Source organism: Mobula hypostoma, chromosome 2 (genome assembly GCF_963921235.1).
Source record: "Mobula hypostoma chromosome 2, sMobHyp1.1, whole genome shotgun sequence".
NCBI lineage: Eukaryota > Metazoa > Chordata > Chondrichthyes > Myliobatiformes > Myliobatidae > Mobula > Mobula hypostoma.
The window spans coordinates 235,633,164-235,656,427 of NC_086098.1; the positions used below are offsets into that span (position 1 = coordinate 235,633,164).

At 44.0% G+C, this 23,264-nt stretch overlaps 1 protein-coding gene across 4 annotated transcripts in view; it reads right to left on the bottom strand.

The window, feature by feature from the left end:
* Positions 1-23,264, bottom strand: part of LOC134342940 (CUGBP Elav-like family member 3) — a 106,467-nt gene that overhangs the window by 57,667 nt on the left and 25,536 nt on the right. For all 4 annotated transcript variants that reach the window (XR_010017140.1, XR_010017139.1, XM_063041650.1 and 1 more), the window contains exon 2: positions 9,133-9,215. Coding sequence is in view for 2 of the 4 variants with exons in the window: in XM_063041650.1 (XP_062897720.1) it covers positions 9,133-9,215 (83 nt within the window). In the remaining 2 variants the exon portion in view is untranslated. The remainder of the gene's footprint in view (positions 1-9,132; positions 9,216-23,264) is intronic.

A 23,264-nucleotide genomic window follows, 5' to 3' on the forward strand; every position in this document is an offset into this window, starting at 1 on the left:
TACCCTATCCACCTGTGGAAGGGTCTATTCTGTGCTGTATCGCCATATAAATAAAAATTAAGTGACAGTCAGCATAGTTGCTGAGGTGACTGACAGGAACTGAGAGTGATGGGGAGTGTGGTGGGGTGGGTTAGTGGCTGGAGATGTTCATCAGCTTTACTGCCTTACTGTTCTGAGCCTGCTGGTCTGGCATGGATGCTACATAGCCTCTTCACCGATGGGAGTGAGACAAGCAGTGCGTAAGATACCCATCTCAAGGGTCAACAAAGCAGATATGGAATCTTTGTAATCTGACCCCTGTTCACACTTGAATTAAAGCTCATTTGTTTTTACCAGTGAGCTTCCGAGTGCAGCTGGCAGCCGATCCCACACAACTTGTTTGTTTGCTCTTCCGACCCTGCCATCTGTCTCCGAGAGGGAGTGAGAAACCAGTTACCATGCAAACTGGGGTTACTTAGAAACCAGAGCCAACATCATCATCATTCCCCATAGAAACAAGCAAACAATAGCAAGCAGCACAGGGCAAAGGTGGGGGAGGAAAACAGGGAAGGGGGGAAGGGAAGGTGGCGGAGTGGGAGAGGACAGAGCTGGGAGTGGGTAAAGGAGAAGGGGGGTTATAAAGGAGAGAGGCAAGATATAGCAGAGGTTTAGACGGAGATAGTGCTGAGGTTTGTAAGCAGAATTGGTAAATTGTTTTTTTATTGTCAGGTGAATCATGTACAGTGAAAAACTGCTTTGCATGCCACCTTATTCTTATTTCCACCTTTTCCCATCCTGTCTCCTGTAAACATGCCATTCCCTGTTCTCAGTTGCTTTGTCTCCACTGCATCTGTTCAGAGGATGAAGCTTTCCTTTCCAGGACATCAGAGATGGTCTTCTTCCTCCATTAGTGATGCCCTCACCCGCATCTCCTCCATTTTCCGCACATCCATCCTCACCCCGTCTTACCGCCACCTTACAGGGATAGAATGCCTCTTGTCCCTATGTACCAGCCCATGACCCTCTGCATCTTGTACATTATATTTTATACTTTATTGTCGCCAAACAATTGATACTAGAACGTACAATCATCACAGCGATATCTGATTCTGCGCTTCGCCAATCTCCACCATTTTCAATGGGACCCTATCATCAAACACATCCTTACCTCCCTCCCACTCTCCGCTTTCCGCAGGGATCATTCCCTGTGCGATTCCTTTGTCCACATCTCTCCCCACTAACGTATAGCTCCAGGGTTGTGCTCCCAATCCTCGCACTTACCCCTGCAGCAGAAATGCCGCACCTGCCAATTCATTTCCTCCCTCGCCTCCATTCAGGGCCCCAAACAGACGGTCCTGGTGAGGCGACACTGTTGATATTGTCTACTGTATCCGCTGCTCCCAATGTGGCCTCCTTTACATTGATCAGACCCACGTTGTCTGGGGGACTGCATTGTTGAGCATCTTTGATCCATCCACAAAAGCAGGATTTCACGTGGCCAACCATTTTAATACCTATCCCCACTGCCATTCCGACATGACTGTCCACGACATCCTTTATTGCCACAATGAGTCTGCTCTCGGAGTGGAGAAGCAACACCTCATATTCTGTTAGTGTAGCCTCCACCCAGGTGACGCGAACATTGATTTCTCCAACGTCCAATAATTTTTCCCTCTCCTTCTTCCCTCTTCTCAGTTCCCTACTCTGGCCCCCCTCTTATTTTTTAAAATCTTTTTTATTAATTATTATTAAAGATAAACAAAAAATACATTAAGGTAATCAAATCAACATGTCAATATGTACAATGAAGAATTAAATTAGCAAATAACTGATTAACAAAGCTAAGCAATATATCAATAATAACAAGAAAAAAGTGTTAAGAATATTTTTTTGAAAGAGAAAAAGAAAGGAAAAAAAAGAACCCCTACTAACTAAGAGAAAAAAGTGCTACTAACTAAAAAAACAGGAAAAAAACCCCATTGGGAGCACAACCCTGGAGCTATACGTCATACAAGCTTCCATAAAAGAAAAACATCAATCCGCCAACTCAATTCCATTTAAACAAAAATCGGAAGGAAACCATATTAAGTAACTCAAATCAGATGATAGTAGCGGGCAAATGAACCCCACCTTATTCTCGAAATCAAATTGAGGATCAAAAGTTCGACTTCTGATTTTCTCCAAACTAAGACATAGCATCACCTGAGAGAACCATTGTATCAAAGTGGGAGCAGAAACATCTTTCCATTTCAACAAAATAGCCCTTCTGGCCAATAATGTAACGAATGCAATTACGTGTTGGTCTGATCGAGAAATACCATGAATATATTACATAGAAACATAGAAACATAGAAAATAGGTGCAGGAGTAGGCCATTCGGCCCTTCGAGCCTGCACCGCCATTTATTATGATCATGGCTGATCATCCAACTCAGAACCCAGCCTTCCCTCCATACCCCGTGACCCCTGTAGCCACAAGGGCCATATCTAACTTCCTTTTAAACATAGCTAATGAACTGGCCTCAACAGTTTGCTGTGGCAGAGAATTCCACAGATTCACCACTCTCTGTGTGAAGAAGTTTTTCCTAACCTCGGTCCTAAAAGGCTTCCCCTCTATCCTCAAACTGTGACCCCTCGTTCTAGACCTCCCCAACATCGGGAACAATCTTCCCGCATCTAGCCTGTCCAATCCCTTTAGGATCTTATACGTTTCAATCAGATCCCCCCTCAATCTTCTAAATTCCAACGAGTACAAGCCCAGTTCATCCAGTCTTTCTTCATATGAAAGACCTGCCATCCCAGGAATGAGGATATTGAGGGATTATACCAAACAGAACTGTCAATTTATTTCTTGTCTTCTCTTCACTTCCCCCTGGTGTCCCTCCTCCTTCCCTTTCTCCCATGGTCCACTCTCCTCCCCTATCAGATTCCTTCTTCTTCAGCTTTTGCCTTCCCACCTAACACCTTCCAGTTTCTTACTTCATCCCCATCCCTCACTGACCAGACCACCTCAGGTCTCAAGACTTGCATCACCAGGTACAAGAAAAGTTACTACCCTTCAGACATCAGGCTCCTGAACAAAAGAGGATAACTACACCCATCTATCGAGAGTTCCCACAACCAATGATCTCACTTTAAGGTCTCTTTATCTTGTTATTTCATGCTCTCGTTATTTATTTATATTTGCATTTGCATAGTATGTTGTCCTCTATGCTCTTACTCTTTGATTGATCCTGTTTACAGTTACCACTCTATAGGTTTTCTAAGTGTATCCCGCAGGAAAAAGCATCTCAGGGTAATATGTGGTGACATGTATGTACTTTGATAATTAAATTTACTTTGAACTTTGAACCTATCACCTTCTAGCTTATTCTCCTCCCCCCACCCCCCACATCTTCTAATTCTGGCTTCTTCCCCCTTCCTTTCCAGCCCCGATGAAGGATCTTGGCCCGAAGTGTCAATTGTTCATTCATTTCTATAGATGCTGCCTGACCTGCTGAGTTCCTCCAGCATTTTGTGTGCATTACTCTGGATTTCCAGCATATAGAATATTGTATTTATGATTTGCATGTCACCTGCACATAATAGGCATCCGTTAGTCTCATGAGACCATGGATTTGCGCCTTGGAAGGTTTCCAGGGCGCAGGCCTGGGCAAGGTTTTATGGAAGACCAGCAGTTGCTCATGCTGCAAGTCTCCCCTCTCCACGCCACCGATGTTGTCCAAGGGAAGGACATTAGGACCCATACAGCTTGACACCAGTGTCGTCGCAGAGCAATGTGTGGTTTAGTGCCTTGCTCAAGGACACACACGCTACCTCAGCCAAGGCTCGAACTAGCGACCTTCAAATCACTAGATGAACACCTTAACCACTTGGCCATGCGCCAACACTGTCACCTGTACAGATTATTTATTCACATTGATGCATTCAGGTATTACAAAGGGAAAAAGAATAATAAAAAACAATAAAGTGTTAGAGTTACAGAGAGAATAGAGTGCATACAGACAGTAAGGTGCAAGGGCCATGACAAGGTCAATTTAATAGAATGATAACCATAAGACTATAAGACATAGGAGCAGAATTAAGCCATTCAGCCCATCAAGTTGGCTCTGCCATTGCATCATGGCTGACTTATTAACTCTCTAAATCCCACTCTCCTATTTTCTCCTTATAACCTTTGATACTTTTACTAATCAGGAACCTATCAACCTCTGGATTAAATATACAGTGCCCAATGACTTGGCCTCTACAGGCATCTGTGGTAATGAATTCCATACTTTCACAACCCTCTGGTTAAAGAAATTCCTCCTCATCTCTGTTCTAAATGGACATCCTTCTATTCTGAGGCTGTGCCCTCTGGTCTTACTGTAGACTGTAAATATATAATTTATCCTTGATATTCCCCGGTATGAGATAACAGCAGGGTAGAAGCTGTCCTTCAGCCTGCTGGTATGTGCTCTCAGTCTTTGTATGGAGACTTGTTAAGGACCTGACAAGAGTTTATTTTTCCCCTAAAGGTGCCTTCACAGCTAAAGTCCCAATAAATCGAAGAAGTAATTTAGTGAATGAGACTCCTGCCCACTCAGGTGAGTCCATTTCCTGAAGCTCATCATTCTCCCAGCAGCCGTTCCTCCTCCCTAGGCCCTACACCTCTGAACTGCTCCACGCTATCCCTGATGGGCCCTGATGAAGCGCATAGGCCCGAACATCGACGTGTGATAAATAAATCTGAACTGAATCTGTTTATTCCCTCCATAGATGCTGCCTGACCTGCTGAGTTCCTCCAGCACTTTGTGTTGTATTGTTCTGGATTTCCGTCATCTGCAGAACCTCTTGTGTGCCTGTACTACTTGTCTTTGGGACCCACAGGGCACAGTTGCCGCAGTACGACGAAGCCTCTTCAACAAGTATCTCCCACCTGTTGAGCCACGTGGATGCAGTGGAGGCTCTGCACTCTACCACTGCTGGTGGCTCATCTAGATCAGGAGAGATAAGATTACTGTAGCTTGTATACACTCCTTTGTCCAACCATCTTCCCTCCTCCCTGACACTGCCCTCCTGCAATCTCTCAAAAACCACAGCTATCACACCAGCCTGCACTGCCCAGTAGGAACGAGTTGCTGGAGTGTATATAGTGTCTGGGGGAGGGTTAGCACCTCTGGCGAAGGGACTTGTCGTGTTCATTCCGGGGCCTCTCACTTACTTTTGGTCCCCCCTGGATACTCAGCTATCACCTGTGTCTGCAGCTAGCTGTTTGCATGTGACACCAGTACACTGTTTCAAGAGGCGGACTAGAGCAGACGAGGGTAGCCGGTGAGCCTCATACCCTGTTGAGATACGGACATGCCTGTCCTGGCAAGTCACGTCAACTCAAGCAGACTGGGCGGGTGAGATCAACAGCCAGGAGGAACGTTCTGCATCACTATGAGAAGAGTGAAGAGTCAGAAGAAGTCATGATCAAGGAGAAAGGAGGATCCCAACAGTAACGACTACTCATACTACTGGACCTGGACCGAGGCTGAGAGAGTGGAACTACCCAAGTGCAGCAGCTTTTCCTCTTCAAAACAGGTTTTCTCAGTCATTGTGGGATGTGGCGGATAACCAATCTAACAATGACTTGCTAGCTAACTCCACCAACTCATCTCATCAGTTCATCTGCAACAAGGACGCACTTGTGGTCCACAGTCTTCCCCTCTTTCTGAGCAAGAGAATTTGTTCCCTCTTTATCTCCAATTATCCATACTCCAAACCTTGTTATCTTAAGGAAAACCACACTTTTCACATTCTGGAGGCTAACTCTGAACACGACCCTATTCTGGTCAGCAGTGACTTCTAATCTACGTCCACTGATATACCTTCTCTCCTCTCCCAATGTACTTGAGCAATACTGAGTAATGGAATTCACAGAATGATACGGCACAGCATTTGGCCCATCTGCCTGTTCTAGCTCTTACTGGTCTCAGGCCTCTCTCCTCTCGCTCCATAATTTTGCTAATTTTCTTTCGCTTCAAGTATCTATCCATTCTTACGAAAACACCCTTGAGTATGCTCCAGTAGCCCTCTGGGCAGCGTGTCACAAGTCAGAACATCCAAGTTGAAAAGCAAAAAACTGGATCTGCTGAAAACCTGGAAACACTCAATGGGTCAGGTAACATCTGCAGAGAAACAGTTTGCATTACAGATCAACAACCGTCAGTTTGAAACACAAACTCTGCTCCTTTCCCCTCAGTTGCTGCCTGGACAGGTGAGGATTGCCAGCATTTACTGATGTCATCCCATACAGATTTTCTCAAGGTTAACAACAGGGTTCCATTCTTGTGAGTCGTTCATAATCTGAGTAGAACATAAGAGTTGGAGCAGGAGATGGCCTCTGTCCCGTCAACCCTGCTCTGGCTTTCAATAAGATCATGACTGATTTCTCCATAGACTCAGCTCCACCTACCTCCTTCAATTCCCCTGCTATGAAAAATTGACCTAACTGCATCTTTAAATATATTTATAAAGTAGTCTCTACTGCTTTCCTGGGCAGAGAATTCCACAGATTCAAAACTCTTTGGGAAAAACAGTTTTTTATTAATCTCTGTTTTAAACCTATTCTCCAGACATAGCCTCTAGTTCTAATCTTACCTACCACTGGAAGCACTTTCCTGCCTCTATCTTATCTATCCCTAAATTCCTTTAACTCTTCTGAATTCTAGTGAGTACAGTCTCAGGTGACTCGATCTCTCCTCATAGGCTAACTCCCTGTATCAGACCTCAAAGTTCAAAGTAAATTTATTATCAAAGTACATATATGTCACCACGTACAACTCTGAGATTCATTTCCTTGTGGGCATATTCAATAAATCTATGGAAAAATAACCATAACATAAGCATTGAAAGACCTCACCAACTTGTACAAAAGTCAACACATTGAGCAAATACAAAAAAAAAAGAAAATAATAAATAAATGAACAATAGATATTGAGAACATGAGGTGAAAGAGTCCTCGAAAGTGGTCCATAGGTTGTGGGGCTAGGGAAGCTAAGTGAAGTTATGTCCTTTGGTTCAAGAACCTGATGGTCGAGGGGTAGTAATTGTTCCTGAACTTGGTGGTGTGAGTCCTGAGGCTCCTGTACCTTTGAAAAGAGATCGTGGCAGGGGTGGTGGGGGTCCCTGATGATGAATGTTGCTCTTCTGCAAAAGCATTTCATGTAGATGTGCTCAATAGTGGGGAGGGCTTTACCCATGATGGACTGGACTGTATCTACCAATTTTTGTAGGATTTTTCATGCAAAAAGGCATTGGTGTTTCCATTCTAGGACCAACATGGCCAGTATGTCTTTTATTTTTAGAAATGTGGCCATGAGATAAATTCCAAAACAGCATTGAATGCCTACAGCCCTGCACCAGCCAATAAATCCCACATCCCTTCCCCACCCATTAGTCTCACATATAGTTACATTTAGTGGCCACTTTATTAGGTACTGCTGTACACCAGCTCGTTAAAGCAAACATCTAGTCAACCAAACATGTGGCAGCAACTCAATTCATAAAAGCATGCAGAGGTGTTGAAAAAGTTCAATTTTTGTTCGAACCACACCTCAGAATGGCGGAGCAATATACTCTCTGTGACTTTGTCTGTGGAATGATTGCTGGTGCCAGGCAGGGTGGTTTAACTCAGAATTTGCTGTTCTCCTGGGATTTTCACATACAACAGTCTCAGAGTTTACAGAGAATGGAGCGATGAACAAGAATCATCCAGTGAGTGGCAGTTCTGTGGGCAGAGATGTCTTGCTAATGAGAGAGGTCGGAGGAGAATGGCCGGACTGGTTCAAGCTGACAGAAAGGCAACGGTAACACAAGTAACAACTTGTTACAACAGCGTTGTGCAGAAGAGCGTCTCTGAACACGCATGTTGGACCTCGAAATCGATGGGCTACAGCAACAGAAGACCAGGGACATACAGGAGGTACTTAATAAAGTGTTTACCGAGCGTACATGGAAGAGGTTGAGGCAGAGGCAAAGTACAATAACATTTAACAGTTACTCGGACAGATACATGGATAGGAAAGGTATATAGGCAATGGGAATCTTGGTCAGCAAGGATTAGTCAGTCCAAAGGTCCTGCTTCTGTACTGTGTGACTCTGACCTGTATGAAGGTCCTTCTCATTTCACCCTTTGATTCTTGTCCTGATTAATTTAAGTGTATTTCCTCTGATCACTCCTGAAAAGAAATCTCTTGATTTGTGCTCCTCAATCCCTTGCAATTTCAAGCAACACTTTTAAGTCTCTACTTCACCTTTTCTGTTCTTCTACAGCCTCTCCTTGTGAACCATGGGACCATTCCAAACCTCATCTACTTGCTCCAAAAGGCCATGATCTCTTCCCTGAAATGTGGGTCCCAAAAGTTGTTATTATATTCTTGTCTACGCTTGTCCATTGGTAATATCTACAGGAGGCGCTGTCTCTAAAGAGCATCATCAAAGATCCCCACCATCCGGGCAACACCATCATCTCAAAGCTCCCATCAGGCAGGAGGTACAGAAGCCTTAAGTCCCACACGACCAGGTTCAGGAACAGTTACTTCCCTTCAACCATTCGGTTCCTGAAACAACTGGCACAATGGTGGCAGAGACAGATGCATTAGGAACATTTAAGAGACTTTTAGATAGACACATGGATAATAGGGAAACAGAGGGAAGGATTAGATTGATCTTAGAGTAGGTTAACAGGTCGGCATAACATCGAGGGTCGAAGGGCCTTCACTGTGCTGTACTGTTCTATGTAACGCTAATTACTATAGTTTAGCAATACTATGACCACTTCGATCATTTTGCACTAAAACAGAGTTTTATATATTCTAATTGTATTTTTCATGTAAAATTGTGTATAAATTATGCTTAAATTATGTTTTCCTTGTGAATACTGCTTATATGTTTTGTGCCTGTGATGGCTGTTGCAATTAAGATTTTCATTGTAACTGTGCATATTACAATGAACTCAACTTTGTCATAGCTGAACTTGGAGACAGAGTCCTTTATATATTGTTCACTATAAGACTAGTATTAGACTCCCTACTCTGGGAAGAGCAATCCCAAATTTTCCGTTCTTTCCACACTGACAGTCCCGTTTATTTGATTAAGCATCTTTGTAAAGGCAACTCTCACTTACCCCAGGCAGTGTCTTCTGTTCATGTAGCGCCATCTGTGCTTTCAACGCAGACTCCCTTGCACAATACGTCAGGAAGGCGCAACCTTTGTGGAGTAGAAATCACAAAGTCACCATGGTAATCTCAGAACAGTCACTGGTGGGCATGGCAGGTAACCCCAGGGCTCAAGTTTAGCCTGCAGGACTTCCCTGAAGTTGTCAGGAACTTAAGATCAATTTGACACTGTTGCAGTACATCTACATCTTCTACAGGAGGCACTGCTTCATGTAGACAACATCCATTATAAGAGATCCCCAACTTCTCACAGCTGTCATCAGCAGGAGGTACAGAAACCTGAAGTCCCACAGCACCAGGTTCAGGAACAGCTACTTCCCTTCACCATTCAAGTCAAGTCAAGTCGCTTTTTATTGTCATTTTGACCATAAACTGCTGGTACACTACACAGTAAAAATGAAATTGAAAATGAAATGAAATTTCGTTGGAATTTAGAAGATTGAGGGGGGATCTGATTGAAACGTATAAGATCCTAAAGGGATTGGACAGGCTAGATGCAGGAAGATTGTTCCCGATGTTGGGGAAGTCCAGAACGAGGGGTCACAGTTTGAGGATAGAGGGGAAGCCTTTTAGGACCGAGATTAGGAAAAACTTCTTCACACAGAGAGTGGTGAATCTGTGGAATTCTCTGCAACAGGAAACTGTTGAGGCCAGTTCATTGGCTATATTTAAGAGGGAGTTAGATATGACCCTTGTGGCTACGGGGGTCAGGGGGTATGGAGGGAAGGCTAGGGCGGGGTTCTGAGTTGGATGATCAGCCATGATCATAATAAATGGCGGTGCAGGCTCGAAGGGCCGAATGGCCTACTCCTGCACCTATTTTCTATGTTTCTATGAAACAACGTTCCTCCAGGACCATGGTGCTACATGAAACAACACAAAACTACACTATACTAAGTGAGACCACACAAGGCTACACTAGACTACAAAAAACAACACAAAAACTACACTGGACTACAGACCTACACAGGACTACATAAAGTACACAAAACAGTGCAGGGCAGTACAATAAATAATAAACAAGACTATAGGCACAGTAGAGGACAAATTACAATATAATAATAAATGATTTAGATGTCAGTCTAGTCTCTGGGTATTAAGCAGTCTGATGGCTTGGGGGAAGAAACTGTTGCCCAGACTGGTCATGAGATCCCGAATGCTTCGGTACCTTTTGCCAGACGGCAGGAGGGAGAAGAGTTTGTGTGAGGGGTGTGTGGGGTCCTTCGCAATGCTGTTTGCTTTACGGATGCAGCGTGTGGTGTAAATGTCTGTAATGGTGGGATGAGAGACTCCGATGATCTTCTTAGCTGACCTCACTATCCACTGCAGGGTCTTGCAATCTGAGATGGTGTAATTTCCGAACCAGGCAGTGATGCAGCTGCTCAGGATACTCTCGATATATCCTCTGTAGAATGTGGTGAGGATGGGGGGTGGGAGATGGACTTTTCTCAGCCTTCACAGAAAGTAGAGACGCTGTTGGGCTTTCTTGGCTATGGAGCTGGTGTTGAGGGACCAGGTAAGATTCTCCACCAGGTGAACACCAAGAAATTTGGTGCTCTTCACGATCTCTACGGAGGAGTCGTCGATGTTCAGCGGAGAGTGGTCGCTCCATGTCCTCCTGAAGTCAACGACCATCTCTTTTGTTTTGTTCACATTCAGAGACAGGTTGTTGGCTCTGCACCAGTCCGTTAGCCCCTGCACCTCCTCTCTGTATGCTGACTCATTGTTCTTGTTGATGAGACCCACCACGGTCATGTCATCGGCGAACTTGATGATGTGGTTCGAGCTGTGTGTTGCAGCACAGTTGTGGGTCAGCAGAGTGAACAGCAGTGGACTGAGCACACAGCCCTGGGGGGCCCCCCGTGCTCAGTGTGATGGTGTTGGAGATGCAGCTCCTGGTCCGAGCTGACTGAGGTCTCCCAGTCAGGAAGACTAGGATCCAGTTGCAGAGGGAGGTGTTCAGGCCCAGCAGTTTCAGCTTTCCAATCAGGTTCTGAGGAATGATTGTGTTGAATGCTGAACTGAAGTCTATGAACAGCATTCGAACATACGAGTCTCTTTTGTCCAGGTGGGTGAGGGCCAGGTGGAGGGTGGTGGTGATGGCGTCGTCTGTTGAATGGTTGGGACGATACGTGAACTGCAGGGGGTTCAGTGAGGGGGGCAGCAGGGTCTTGATGTGCCTCATGATGAGCCTCTCGAAACACTTCATGATGTTCTTGAATCTTGAATCAATCAATGCAACCCCAATCATTACAGTTTAGCACCACTATGACCACTTTGATCACTAAAATGGACACAATTTTGTTCTCATCGTGTTCTCTGTAAAAATCTGTTTAAATTGATCTTTTTCTTTTGGCCGTTGCTTACATTTCGGGCAGATGGGGCTTGTCAGCTTGTGGTTAGCAGCTCATTTAGGAGAAGGAAATCTCTGATATCAAACCTCTACTGCCTTGTGGCTACACCTACTAATGGGGGAGGCTTCGGGAGTAAACCCTGAGGAAAAATCCGGAATGGAGCTGGAGTCCCAAAGGCAGTCCTTCGTTGAGTTCAACTCTGACTGGCAACTGCTGGTGCCAAACTCTATCGGTCTCTGCCATTGATTTGGATTCATCAGCTGCACGGACAACAGCTTGCTCTCTATATCCTACCACCTTGGCTTGCGTACTGGCTGTGCATCACGTAGTCAGTTGGGGCGCGACATCTATAGTTGACTTCGACCAATGCAGGGGCTCGCTGCTTCTGTGATGCCATGTGCCGGTGGAACTGCCACACCTGCGCATGGACGTGTATACGTGACAATAAACTCGACTTCACCAGATTTACAGAGTATTGACAGGCGCAAGGACATGGAAGGAGCGGAGGGATATGAGCCTGATGCAGGTCAGTGGGACTAGCAGAGATTGGCATCGCAGTCATATGGAGAAGTTGTGTGAGAGGCCCATTTCTCAGCTGTACAGCTCTATGACTCTATATTCACTATCAGGTTTATTATCAGAAATATTGTTCGCTTATTAGTTTTCCAAAATAGATTTATCATCATTGAATCATATATCATGAAATGTGTTATTTTGTGGCAGCAGTACAGTGTAAAGACATAAAGTTACCGTAAAGAAAGAAAAAGAATTTCAGGATGTATATTGTATACGTTTCTCTGACAATAAATGTACCTATTGAAACTACAAAATGAATACGTAGTGCAAAAATATAATGAGGTAGTGTTCATGGGTTCATAACACAAAGAAGATAGTTCAAACCATAAGACATATACTGTATGTCTGAGCAATTTTGTTAATTATAAAAAAACCAAGGGGAGAAAAGCGACCTCTCAAAGATCAGTGGGAACATTTATGAAACAATAAACTTTACACCGTATGGGTCCCAGTAACTCTGGAAAATGATACAAACCGAGACTGAGGTATATAGAGCTGTTGGTTCCTTCTTTGTGATCGAATGAGGTACATTTTGATAAAAAGCAGGAGAAGCGACAATATAAACCAATGGGCACAAAACCATGCAATGGTAAGATCTGTGGCAGAAGTAGAAAACAGGAAGTTGTTGTGTTGGCAAGTGTACAGGATTTTCTGAATATTTATTAATGGACTTGGGTGAATAGGATACCCTTCCAAGTTGCAGACAAAAGCAGACTTAGAGGTTAAGTGAATTGTGAGGAGGGCGGCAACAGATTACAACAAGATATTGACATCTTTATCCTCTGAACCCCCACCCTGCTATTAATCCTCCTGGCAATGGAAACAGTTCTCTTTCTATAACCTATAAATACTGAATCAGATTTCCTTCATGACCATTTATTTTCCAAGGGAATAAACCCAACCCCTCTAGTCTTCCTTCACAATTCCTTCCGGTAAATCTGATGAAGACTTAAATTTGCGCAAAGTTGAACAGTTAGGACAGCAACCTGAAGTCCAAGAGTGCAGGAAGATCAAGTAACAGGGAAGGCTGGGGTAACCTCTGGCTTGCAAGAGAAAACTGAATGAGCCAGAGGAAACCTGCATGGGTCACAGAGAGCATACAAACTCCACACAGAGAGCACCAAGGCCAGGACTGGAACACAGGACTCTAGTACTGTGAAGCAGCTTTTCCAGTGTGCTGAGCTAATCCTTTGAACCGGGAGGCAACATAGAGTGGTCATGGTGCCTCCTGCAACATTTGCTACCCCTTTAATCTACCCTTTCTGGGTTCTCCTGCCCTGGGTGAGCATAGTCCTGGCTAATTAGCCACATAACCTCTTCCATGATGCCTCGTTACAGTCTGGCACTTTTTCATTTACCTGCATTGCACATTTAGAAACATAGAAAGTCTACAGCACAATACAGGCCCTTCGGCCCACAAAGTTGTGCTGAACACGTCCCTACCTTAGAAATTACTAGGGTTACCCATAGCCCTCTATTTTCCTAAGCTCCATGTACCTATCCAAAGGTCTCTTCCCCAGTCTCTTTCAGTTCGGTTCCCACCCCCCAACAATTCTAGTTTAAACTCTCCCCAGTGGCCTTAGCAAACCTCCCCGCCGGGATATTCGTCCCCCTGGGATTCAAGTGCAACCCGTCCTTTTTGTACAGGTCACACCTGCCCCAAAAGAGGTCCCAATGATCCAGAAAATTGGATCCCTGCCCCCTGCTCCAATCCCTCAGCCACGCATTTATCCTGCACCTCATTCTATTCCTATACTCACTGTCATGTGGCACAGGCAGTAATCCCAAGATTACTACCTTTGAAGTCCTGCTTCTCAACTTCCTTCCTAACTCCCTGTAGTCTGTCTTCAGGACCTCTTCCCTTTTCCTACCTATGTCGTTGGTACCGATATGTACCACGACCTCTGGCTGTTCTCCCTCCCACTGCAGGATTTCTGGTAGCTTTTACACTGCACTTTTATTGTTTATCTTATTCTCGCTCAACACCTTGTGTAATGATTTGATCTGTATCGAGATTACGCAAGAAAAGCTTTTCGCTGTATCCCGGTACACGTGACAATGATAAGCCAACGCCAAAGCTGAGAAAGAAAGGAGGATGAAAGCAACGGACAATTTTGTTTGAAACCCCCAAGGATTCTCCCTGCTGCTGCTGCTCACAGCTGTCCTGGAGATGGGAGATCCCAGGAGAGCTGGCAAATGTGTACCTATCCCTGCCCCCTTGTCTCAGCCCTGGCAAGAGCTGCTACACCTCTGCACACACTTACACGCCCTGCGGTGAGGGATTACAACGAGAGCAGAGAGCATTTTCAATCCTGAAAAGCAACAAGCAAAACCGACTTAGTGATCATTTGAACCAGGTTTTGAGGTATATTGAATAGCAGAATTAAAGTATTTTATTGGGGTTTAATCACTGGATTGATGGCAGGAGGGGAGTTTCTACTCAGATGCCAGGGCAGAATCTGTCAGCCTCCAAGCTACATACGATTTATGACCCAGCAATAGACTATTGAGCCCAGCAGATGCAAGCTTCACACCACCTTCCTCTCACCACTGACTAATCCTGTCAGCACAACCTTCCATTCTTTCCACTCCCATTGTTTGTGGAGTTTCCCTTTAAAGCCAGCTCTGCTGTCCATGTCTCTGCCTTTCCTTTGAGAAAAAAGCTTCAGCCTGTTCAGGCTTTTGAAGTACATGTAATCCCTCATCTAGCAATCATTTTCCTCACCTTTCTTTGTGTCCCAGTGTGCTTCCAGTTACGAGGCCAGAACTCTTAAATAACTTGATATGTCTGCCCTTGCACATTGCTCCAAGAGTAACTAAGGTATATAAGAGATCAGAAATATCCATGGTGTTCGTGGTGTGGTCTAATGTAAGTACGTGGGAACTGTCTGTGCATGAGCTTCGAGTGTAGTCAAATGCAGTGGAGTGTAGGAGAGTGGGTGTGGTGTGGTCCAATGTAAGCACATGGGAACTGTCTCTGTATGTGTTCTGAGAGTAGACTAACACAATAGAGTGTAGGAGACTGCGTGCAGTGTAGTCTAATGTAAGCATATGGAAACTGGTCTCTGCATGTACTCTGAGTATAGTCTAACGCAGTGGAACTTGGGAGACTGAGAGGTGATCTTGTTGAGGTGTATAATCTCCTTTGTGGTTAACGTGTAGATAAAACTGTGGGTTGACTGGTTAACAAGGACAAGTAGGGAGGGAGGACATGTCAAAGCTGTATTCTCTACAAGCAGTGCTGGTGGAGAGAGACAGACAGATCCAATAATGTAGGTGGGAGACTACAGCAGAAGTGGACAGCCCCACATAACCATCTCTTATTTGGAACTGCTACACCCCACAGATGGATACCAGTATAACGTTCAAAAGTTCAAAGTAAATTTGCTATCAAAGAATGTATATATCACCATTTACAACTCTGAGAGAGATTCATTTTCTTGTGGGCATTCAGGGTAAACACAAAGAAACACACCAGAATCAATGAAAAACTGCATGCAATAGGACAAACAGCCTCTGTGCAAAAGGCAACAAACTGTGCAAATACAATAAACAAACAAACAAAAAAATAAATAAATAAACAATAAATATTGAGAACATGAGGTCAAGAGTCCTTGAAATTGAGTCCAAAGGTTACAGGAACAGTTCAATGTTGGGGTGAAAGAAGTTGAAGTTATCTCCTCTGATTCAAGAGCCTGATGGTTGAGGGTGATAACCGTTCCTGAACATGGTGCTGTGGGTCCCAAGACTCCTGTACCTCTTTCCTGTTGTTGTTTGATTATATTTAAGGTCTTTTCACTGTCCTGACTGAAGTACTAGCCCACAGTCTGCACAGCAGGTCACATCACTGAGATATGAAGTCCTTTGGCGGTCTATCCAAATGACGACAGGTTCACTGGTAAGGTAATCTCACAATCATTCAGTCTCCCCCCAACCAGAAGCCCTAGATGAACCATGAGAATCGCAGACTGCTGAGGACCAGATCTCTGGTCACCAAGGAAGTTACAAGAGGTCCAGGTATGATCTCTGGAAAGCCATCTCACAGGAAAAGTGGCAATTCTGGACTAAACTTGAATCAATGAAGGATCTTCGATAGTAGTGGCAGGGTCTGAATATTATCAACTCATGAAGTTAAATCAGCTGACATAGATGACAGCAGGGCTTTGCTTCCAGATGATTTCTATGCCTTCTATGCTTGCTTTGCCCCTCAAAACATGGAGGAATCATCACGAACTCCTACAGCCCCTGAAGATCCTGTGATTTCATTCTCTGAGGTTGACATGTAAGCATCCTTCAGGAGGGTGAGCTCACGTGAAGCATTCAGCCCAGGTGGGGTACCTGGCCAAGTACTAAAAATCTGTGCTTATCAACTGGCTGCAGTGTTCACTGAGATCTTTAACCTCTTGCTTCAGCAGTCTGAAGTACCCCCCTGCTTCAAGCAGGCTTCAATTATACCGGTGCCTGAGCAGAATGTCACAAACTACTTCAATGACTCTGGTCCAGTAGCACTTACATCCACCGTGATGAAGTGTTTTGAGAAGTTCATAATGAAATATGTCAACTTCTGCTTGAGAAGCAACTCCAATTTGCCTGCCAACACAGAAGTTCACAGCAGATGCCATCTCATTGGCTCTTCATTCAACCTTGGAACATCTGGACTGTAAAGATATTCTTTATCAACTATAGCTCAGCATTCAATATCATCATTCCCGTAAAACTGATCAATAACCTCCAAGACCTTAGTCTCAACACTTCCTTGTGCAATTGGAATCTGGATTTCCTCATTTGCAGACCCTAGTCAGTTCGGATTGGCAACATCTCCTCCACGATCTCTATCAGTACAGGTGCACCGCAAGGATGTGTGCTTAGCTCCTGCTCTACTCGGTTTATATTTATGACAGTGGGGCTAAGCACAGCTCCAATGCCATATTCAAGTTTGCTGATGATACCACTGTCTTAGGCTGAGTGAAGGGAGCTGATGCATCAGCATATAGGAGGGAGACTGAAAATCTGGATGAGTGGTGCCATAATAACAATCTCTTACTTAATGCCAGCAAGACCAAGGAGCTGATTGTTGACTTCAGGAGTTGGAAACCGGAGGTCCATGAGCCAGTCCTCCTCAGAGGATCAGAGGTGGAGAGGCTCAGCAACTTTAAATTCCTCCGTATTATTATTTTGGAGGACCTGTCTTGGGCCTAGCAAAGCATGCAATAATGAAGAGAGCTCAGCAGAGCTTCTATTCCCTGAGTAGTTAGTGAAGATTCAGCATGATATCTAAAACTTTTGACAAACTTCTAGCGATATGTAGTGTAGAGTATATTGACTGGCTGCATCGCAGCCTGGTAGGGAAATGCCAATGCCCTTGAATGGAAATTCCTAAGAAAAGTAGAGTATATGGTCCAGTCTATCACGGCCAAGCCCTTCCCACCCCCGAGCACATCTGCACGAAACTTTGTCATAGGAAAGCAGCATTGATCAAGAGGGACCACCACCATCCAGGATATGCTCTCTTCTCACTGCTGCCTTCAGGAAGAACGTGAGCATCTGCTCCCACACCACCAGGTTCAGGAATAATTATTACCCCTCAACCATCAGGCTCCTGAACCCAAGGGGATAAGCACTCAATTTCACTTACCCCATTACTGAAATGTTCCCGCTAACTTTCAAGGACTCTTCATAGAGTCATAGAAAAATACAGCATGGTACAAACTCTTCAGCCCATCTAGTCTGTGCTGAACAATTTAAACTGCCTACTCCCATCAATCTGCACCCGGACCATAGTCCTCCATAATCCTGCCATACATGGACCTATTCAAACTTCTCTTAAACGATGAAATAGAGCTCACACGCACCACTTGCACTGATAACTTGTTCCGCACTCTCACGACCTTCTGAGTGAAGAAATTTCCCCTCACATTCTCCTTCAACTTATCACCTTTCACCCTTAAATCATGACCTCTAGCTGTAGTTCCAACCAACCACAGTGGAAAAAGCTTGCTTACGTTTACCCTATCTATACCCCTCCCAATTTTGCATACCTCTATCAAATATTCTCTCAATCATCTATGCTCCGAGGAATAAAGTCCTAACCTATTCAATCTTTCCTTATAACTTAGGACCTCCAATCCAGGCAACATCCTTGTAACTTTTCTCTGTGCTCTTTAAACCTTATTTACAGTACATCTTTCCTGCACACAACTGACCTCACCAATGTCTTATACAACTTCAATGTAATATCCCATCTCCTGTAATCAATACTATGATTTAGGAAGGCCAATGTACTAAAAGTTTTCTTTACGACCCTATCTACCTTTGCCACCACTTTCAACATAGCATTGCGGAATCTCATTCACATCCACAAAAACTGCTTTTCTGTTCCCCTAACTAATGAATCTCCTGCTACCACAGCTCAACTCTTCTCCTCACTTTTCTTCTGAGTCACAGAGCCAGACTCAGTGCCAAAAACCTGACTGTTGTGACTTTCCTCTGCTAGGTCATTCTCCTGAACAGTATCCAAAGTGTTATATATGTTGTAGAGGGGGGACTTGGCCGCACTGAGTACTGGCTGTTTAACCCTTTCCCCTTCCTATCACCCATTCTCCTGTGTCCTGCACCTTGGGTGTAACTACCTCTCCACTATCATCCCTCAGCCTCCTGAATGATCTGGAGTTCATCCAGTTCCAGCTCCAACTTCTTAATGCAGCATGTTAGAAGCTGGATGCACTTTTTACAGGAGAAGTCAACAGGGACACTGTAAGTCTCTCTGCCTTTCCAGATCTGGCAAGAGGAGCCTTCAACTATCCTGACTGGCACTCCTACTGGTTGATTTTATTGCTTATTTATTTATAACTATAAATAACCAATTGTTAACCAATTTATAACTAATTGTTATATAACCAAATTACAGCATGGAAATAGGCCATCTCGGCCCTTCTAGTCCATGCCAAACTCTTACTCTCACCTAGTTCCACCGATCTGCACTGAGCCCATAACCCTCCATTCCTTTCCTGTCCATATAGCTGTCCAATTTAACTTTAAATGACAACATCGAACCTGCCTCAACCACTTCTGCTGGAAACTTGTTCCACACAGCCACCACTCTCTGAGTAAAAGAAATTCCCCCTCATGTTACCCCTAAACTTTTGCCCTTTAACTCTCAACTCATGTCCTCTTGCTTGAATCTCCCCCACTCTCAAAGGAAAAAGCCTATCCACGTCAACTCTATCTATCCCCCTCATAATTTTAAATACCTCTATCAAGTCTCCCCTCAAGCTTCTACACTCCAAAGAGTAAAGACCCAACTTGTTTAACCTTTCTCTGTAACTCAGGTGATGAAAGCCAGGTAACATCTGGTAAATCTTCTCTGTACTCTCTCTATTTTGTTGACATCTTTCCTATAATTCGGTGACCAGAACTGTACACAATACTCCAAATTTGGCCTTACCAATGCCTTGTACAATTTCTACATTACATCCCAACTCCTATACTCAATGCTCTGATTTATAAAGGCCAGCATACCAAAAGCTTTCTTCACCACCCTATCCACATGAGTTCCACCTTCAGGGAACTATGCACCATTATTCCTAGATCCCTCCGTTCTACTGCATTCTTCAATGCCCTACCATTTACCATGTATGTCCTAACGAGAGTGTCTTGGACCTCCAGGTGGTCCACAACAGGAGTGATTGATAAGTTCATAGCCTTAGGTAGAAGAAGATGAGTTATACAGCTCTCATTACATGCACATGCAGTTCGACTCTTTGAATGATTATGCAGGAAGTTTGAAGTTAATAACTCATCTCCTTCTACCTTAGGCCACAAACTTATCAATCACCCCTGCTGTGGACCACTTCTGGAGGTCCAAGACGCCGACTTCTACAAAGAAGGGATCCGTATGCTCCACCACCGCTGGACCAAGTGTGTAAATGTAGGAAAAATAAATGTGCTAGGGTTTCTAAAATTGACTCCTTCTATCTTTAGGCCACAAACTTATCAATCACCCCTTGTATATCTACTTTGATAATAAATTTACTTTGAACTTTTGAGGGTGGGAGCCACCCAGCACTTTTGTAGGTCTATCTGAATGAAGGCAGTCTCGCTGGTAAGGAGATTCCATATTGGAGGGCAGGATCATCAAACACTTTTTAATGAAGACAGTCTCACTGGTAAGGTGACTTCAGTGAGACCATCCAACACTTGAATCTATTCTGACACTTAATGAGATGGTGACCTGATGCCATTTTGCCATTTAGTTCACCTCACTCCATTCTCCTTCACTTCACTTGGGGGCAATTGGGTTGTCAATTCCAATTGGACACATCCCTGAAGATGATCACATTGGAAAACTGCATTGAAAAACTCCAGATGGTGAAACAGCTTTTGTTACTAACTCCCACACCTCAACGTTCAACACCAGCTTCTTCCACACTGCCGTCGGGTTCTTCAACCCACCTGAAAACCCCAAATACGATCTCAGACTACGTACTTTCTCTCTCTCTCTCTCTCCCCCACTTTCCCTCCCTCTTGCACTAGTATCACTGTCATTTACTGTGCACACGTTTAAGTTACAGTATGTGTAATTTATGTTAACTTGTTGTGTAACGTACTGCGCTGCTGCTGTAGAAAGCTCATCCTCATGGCTTTTAGACCCTGTGTCTAGGATAACTATAAACCTGAACAACATCTTAAGAAAAACAAATGTTGAAATGAAATCAGAACAGCACCACGATCTCACTAGCTCTCCATCTACTTTGGAACACCTGGACAACAACAAAACATATGTCATTTATTGATTACAGCTCTGTGTTCAATACCATAATCCCCTCAGTACTAATCGCCAAGCTTCTAAACCAGGGCCTCTGTACATTCCTCTGCAAATGGATCCTTGACTTTCTCATCAGGAGACCACAGGCAGCGCAGATCTGTGATAATGTCTCGACCTTGTTGACAGTCGCCTCCTGCACACATCAAGGCTGTGTGCTTAGCACACTTCTCCTGCTCTTTATGCATTCAAGACTGTGTGACTAAGCGCTGATCAAACACCATTTATAAATTCACAGATGTCACCAATATTGTTGGTAAAATATCAGATGGTGATGTGGAGGTGTACAGGAGTGAGATAGATTCACTGGTTTCGTGGTGTCACGACAGCAATGTCACACTCAGCATCAGTAAGATCAAGGGATTGATAGTGGACTTCAGGAATGGGAAGTCAGAAAAACATGCCCCAGTCCTTATCAAGGGATCAGCAGGGATAGGGTGAGCAACTTCACGTTCAGACCATAAGAGCATAAAACAGAGGGGCAGAATTAGGCCACTTGGCCCATCGAGTCTGCTCCACCATTTCATCATAGCTGATTTATAATCCCTCTCAATCCCTGATTAGTCAAGAACCTTTCAACCTCCACTTTAAATGTACCAAATGACTTGGCCTCAGCAGCCATCCGTAGCAATATATTCCAGATTCACTGCCCATTTGCTAAAGAAATTCTTCCGCATCACTGTTCTAAATGGATGTTCTTCTATTCTGAGGCTGTGTCATCTGGTCCTAGACTGAACTGTTATTAGAAACATCCTCTCCACATCCACTATATCTAGACAATTCAATATCTGACAGGCTTCAATGAAATCCGCCTTCATTCTTCTGAACTTCCAGTGAGTACAGGCCCAGAACCATCAAGTGTTCCTTACGTGTTAACCCTTTCATTCTCGGAATCATTCCTGTGAACCTCCTCTGGACCCTCTCCAATGCCAGCATGTCCTTTCTTAGATGGGGGGCTCAAAGCAGCTCACACTACTTCAAGTGTGGTCTAACCAATGTCTTATAAAACCTCAGCATGATATCCTTGCTTTTATATTGTAGTCCTCTTGAAATGAATCCTAGCATTGCATTTGCCTTCCTTAATGCCAACTCAACCTGCAAGTTAACCTTTAGGGAATCCTGCACAAGGGGCTCTGATTTTTGAATTATCTCCCCATTTAGAAAATAGTCTACACTTTTATTCCTTCTACTAAAGTGCATGACAATATACTTCCCTACACAATATTGCATCTGCCACTTCTTTGCCAATTCTCCCAGTCCATCTGAGTCCTTCTGCAGATTCTGTTTCCTTAACACTACCAGCCTCTCCACATACCTTCGTATCATCCACAAACTTGGCCACAAAGTCATCAATGCCATCATCCAAATCACTGACATATAACATGAAAATAAATGTTCCCACTATTGACTTTTTTAGTTGTATTCTGCTGGCTTTTAAAAGCTTCCAAATCTTCTTCCTGCCCAATAGTTTTGCAATATTATATGCCCTCTCTTTCGCTTTTATGCTGCCTTTGACTTCCATTGTTAGCTACAGTTGCCTCATCCTCCCTTTAGAATACTACTTCATCATTGGGATGTATTTTTCCTGCACTTTACAAATTCCCCCAGGAACACCAGCCATCGCTCTTTTACCATCATCTTTGCTAATGTCCCCTTCAAATGAACTTTGGCCAGCTCCTCTCTCCAGCCTCCGCAATTTCCTTTATTCCACTGTAATACTGATACATTTCACTTTAGCTTCTCCTTCTCAAACTGCAGGGTCAATTCTATGATATTATGATCACTGCCTCCTAAGGGCTCCTTTACCTTAATTTCCCTAACCAAACCTAGGTCATTAAACAACACCTAATCTGGAACTTCCGTTCCCCATGTAAGCTCAAACACAAGCTGTTCTAAAAAGCCATCTTATAGGCATTCTACAAATTTGCTCCCTTGAGGTCTAGCATCTACCTGATTTTCCCAAGCTACCTGCATTTTGAAATCCCCACCACTATTGTAACATTGCCCTTTTTATATGCTTTTTTCTATCTTCCATTGTAATTTGTAGCCCACATCCTGGTTAGTCTTTGGAGGCCTGAATATAACTCCCATCAGGGTCTTTCTACCCTTACAATTTCTTAACTCTACCCACAAGGATCCACATTTTCCGATCCTATGTCACCAATTTCTAAGGATCTGAATTCATTTTTATCAGCGGAGCCACCCACTCCCTCCAGCTTCCTACATGTCCTTTCGATTCAAGGTGTACCCTTGGATATTGAGCTCTCAAGTATGATTTATCAGCCATGACTCAGAGATTCTCACAACATCATACATGCCAAGCTGTAAC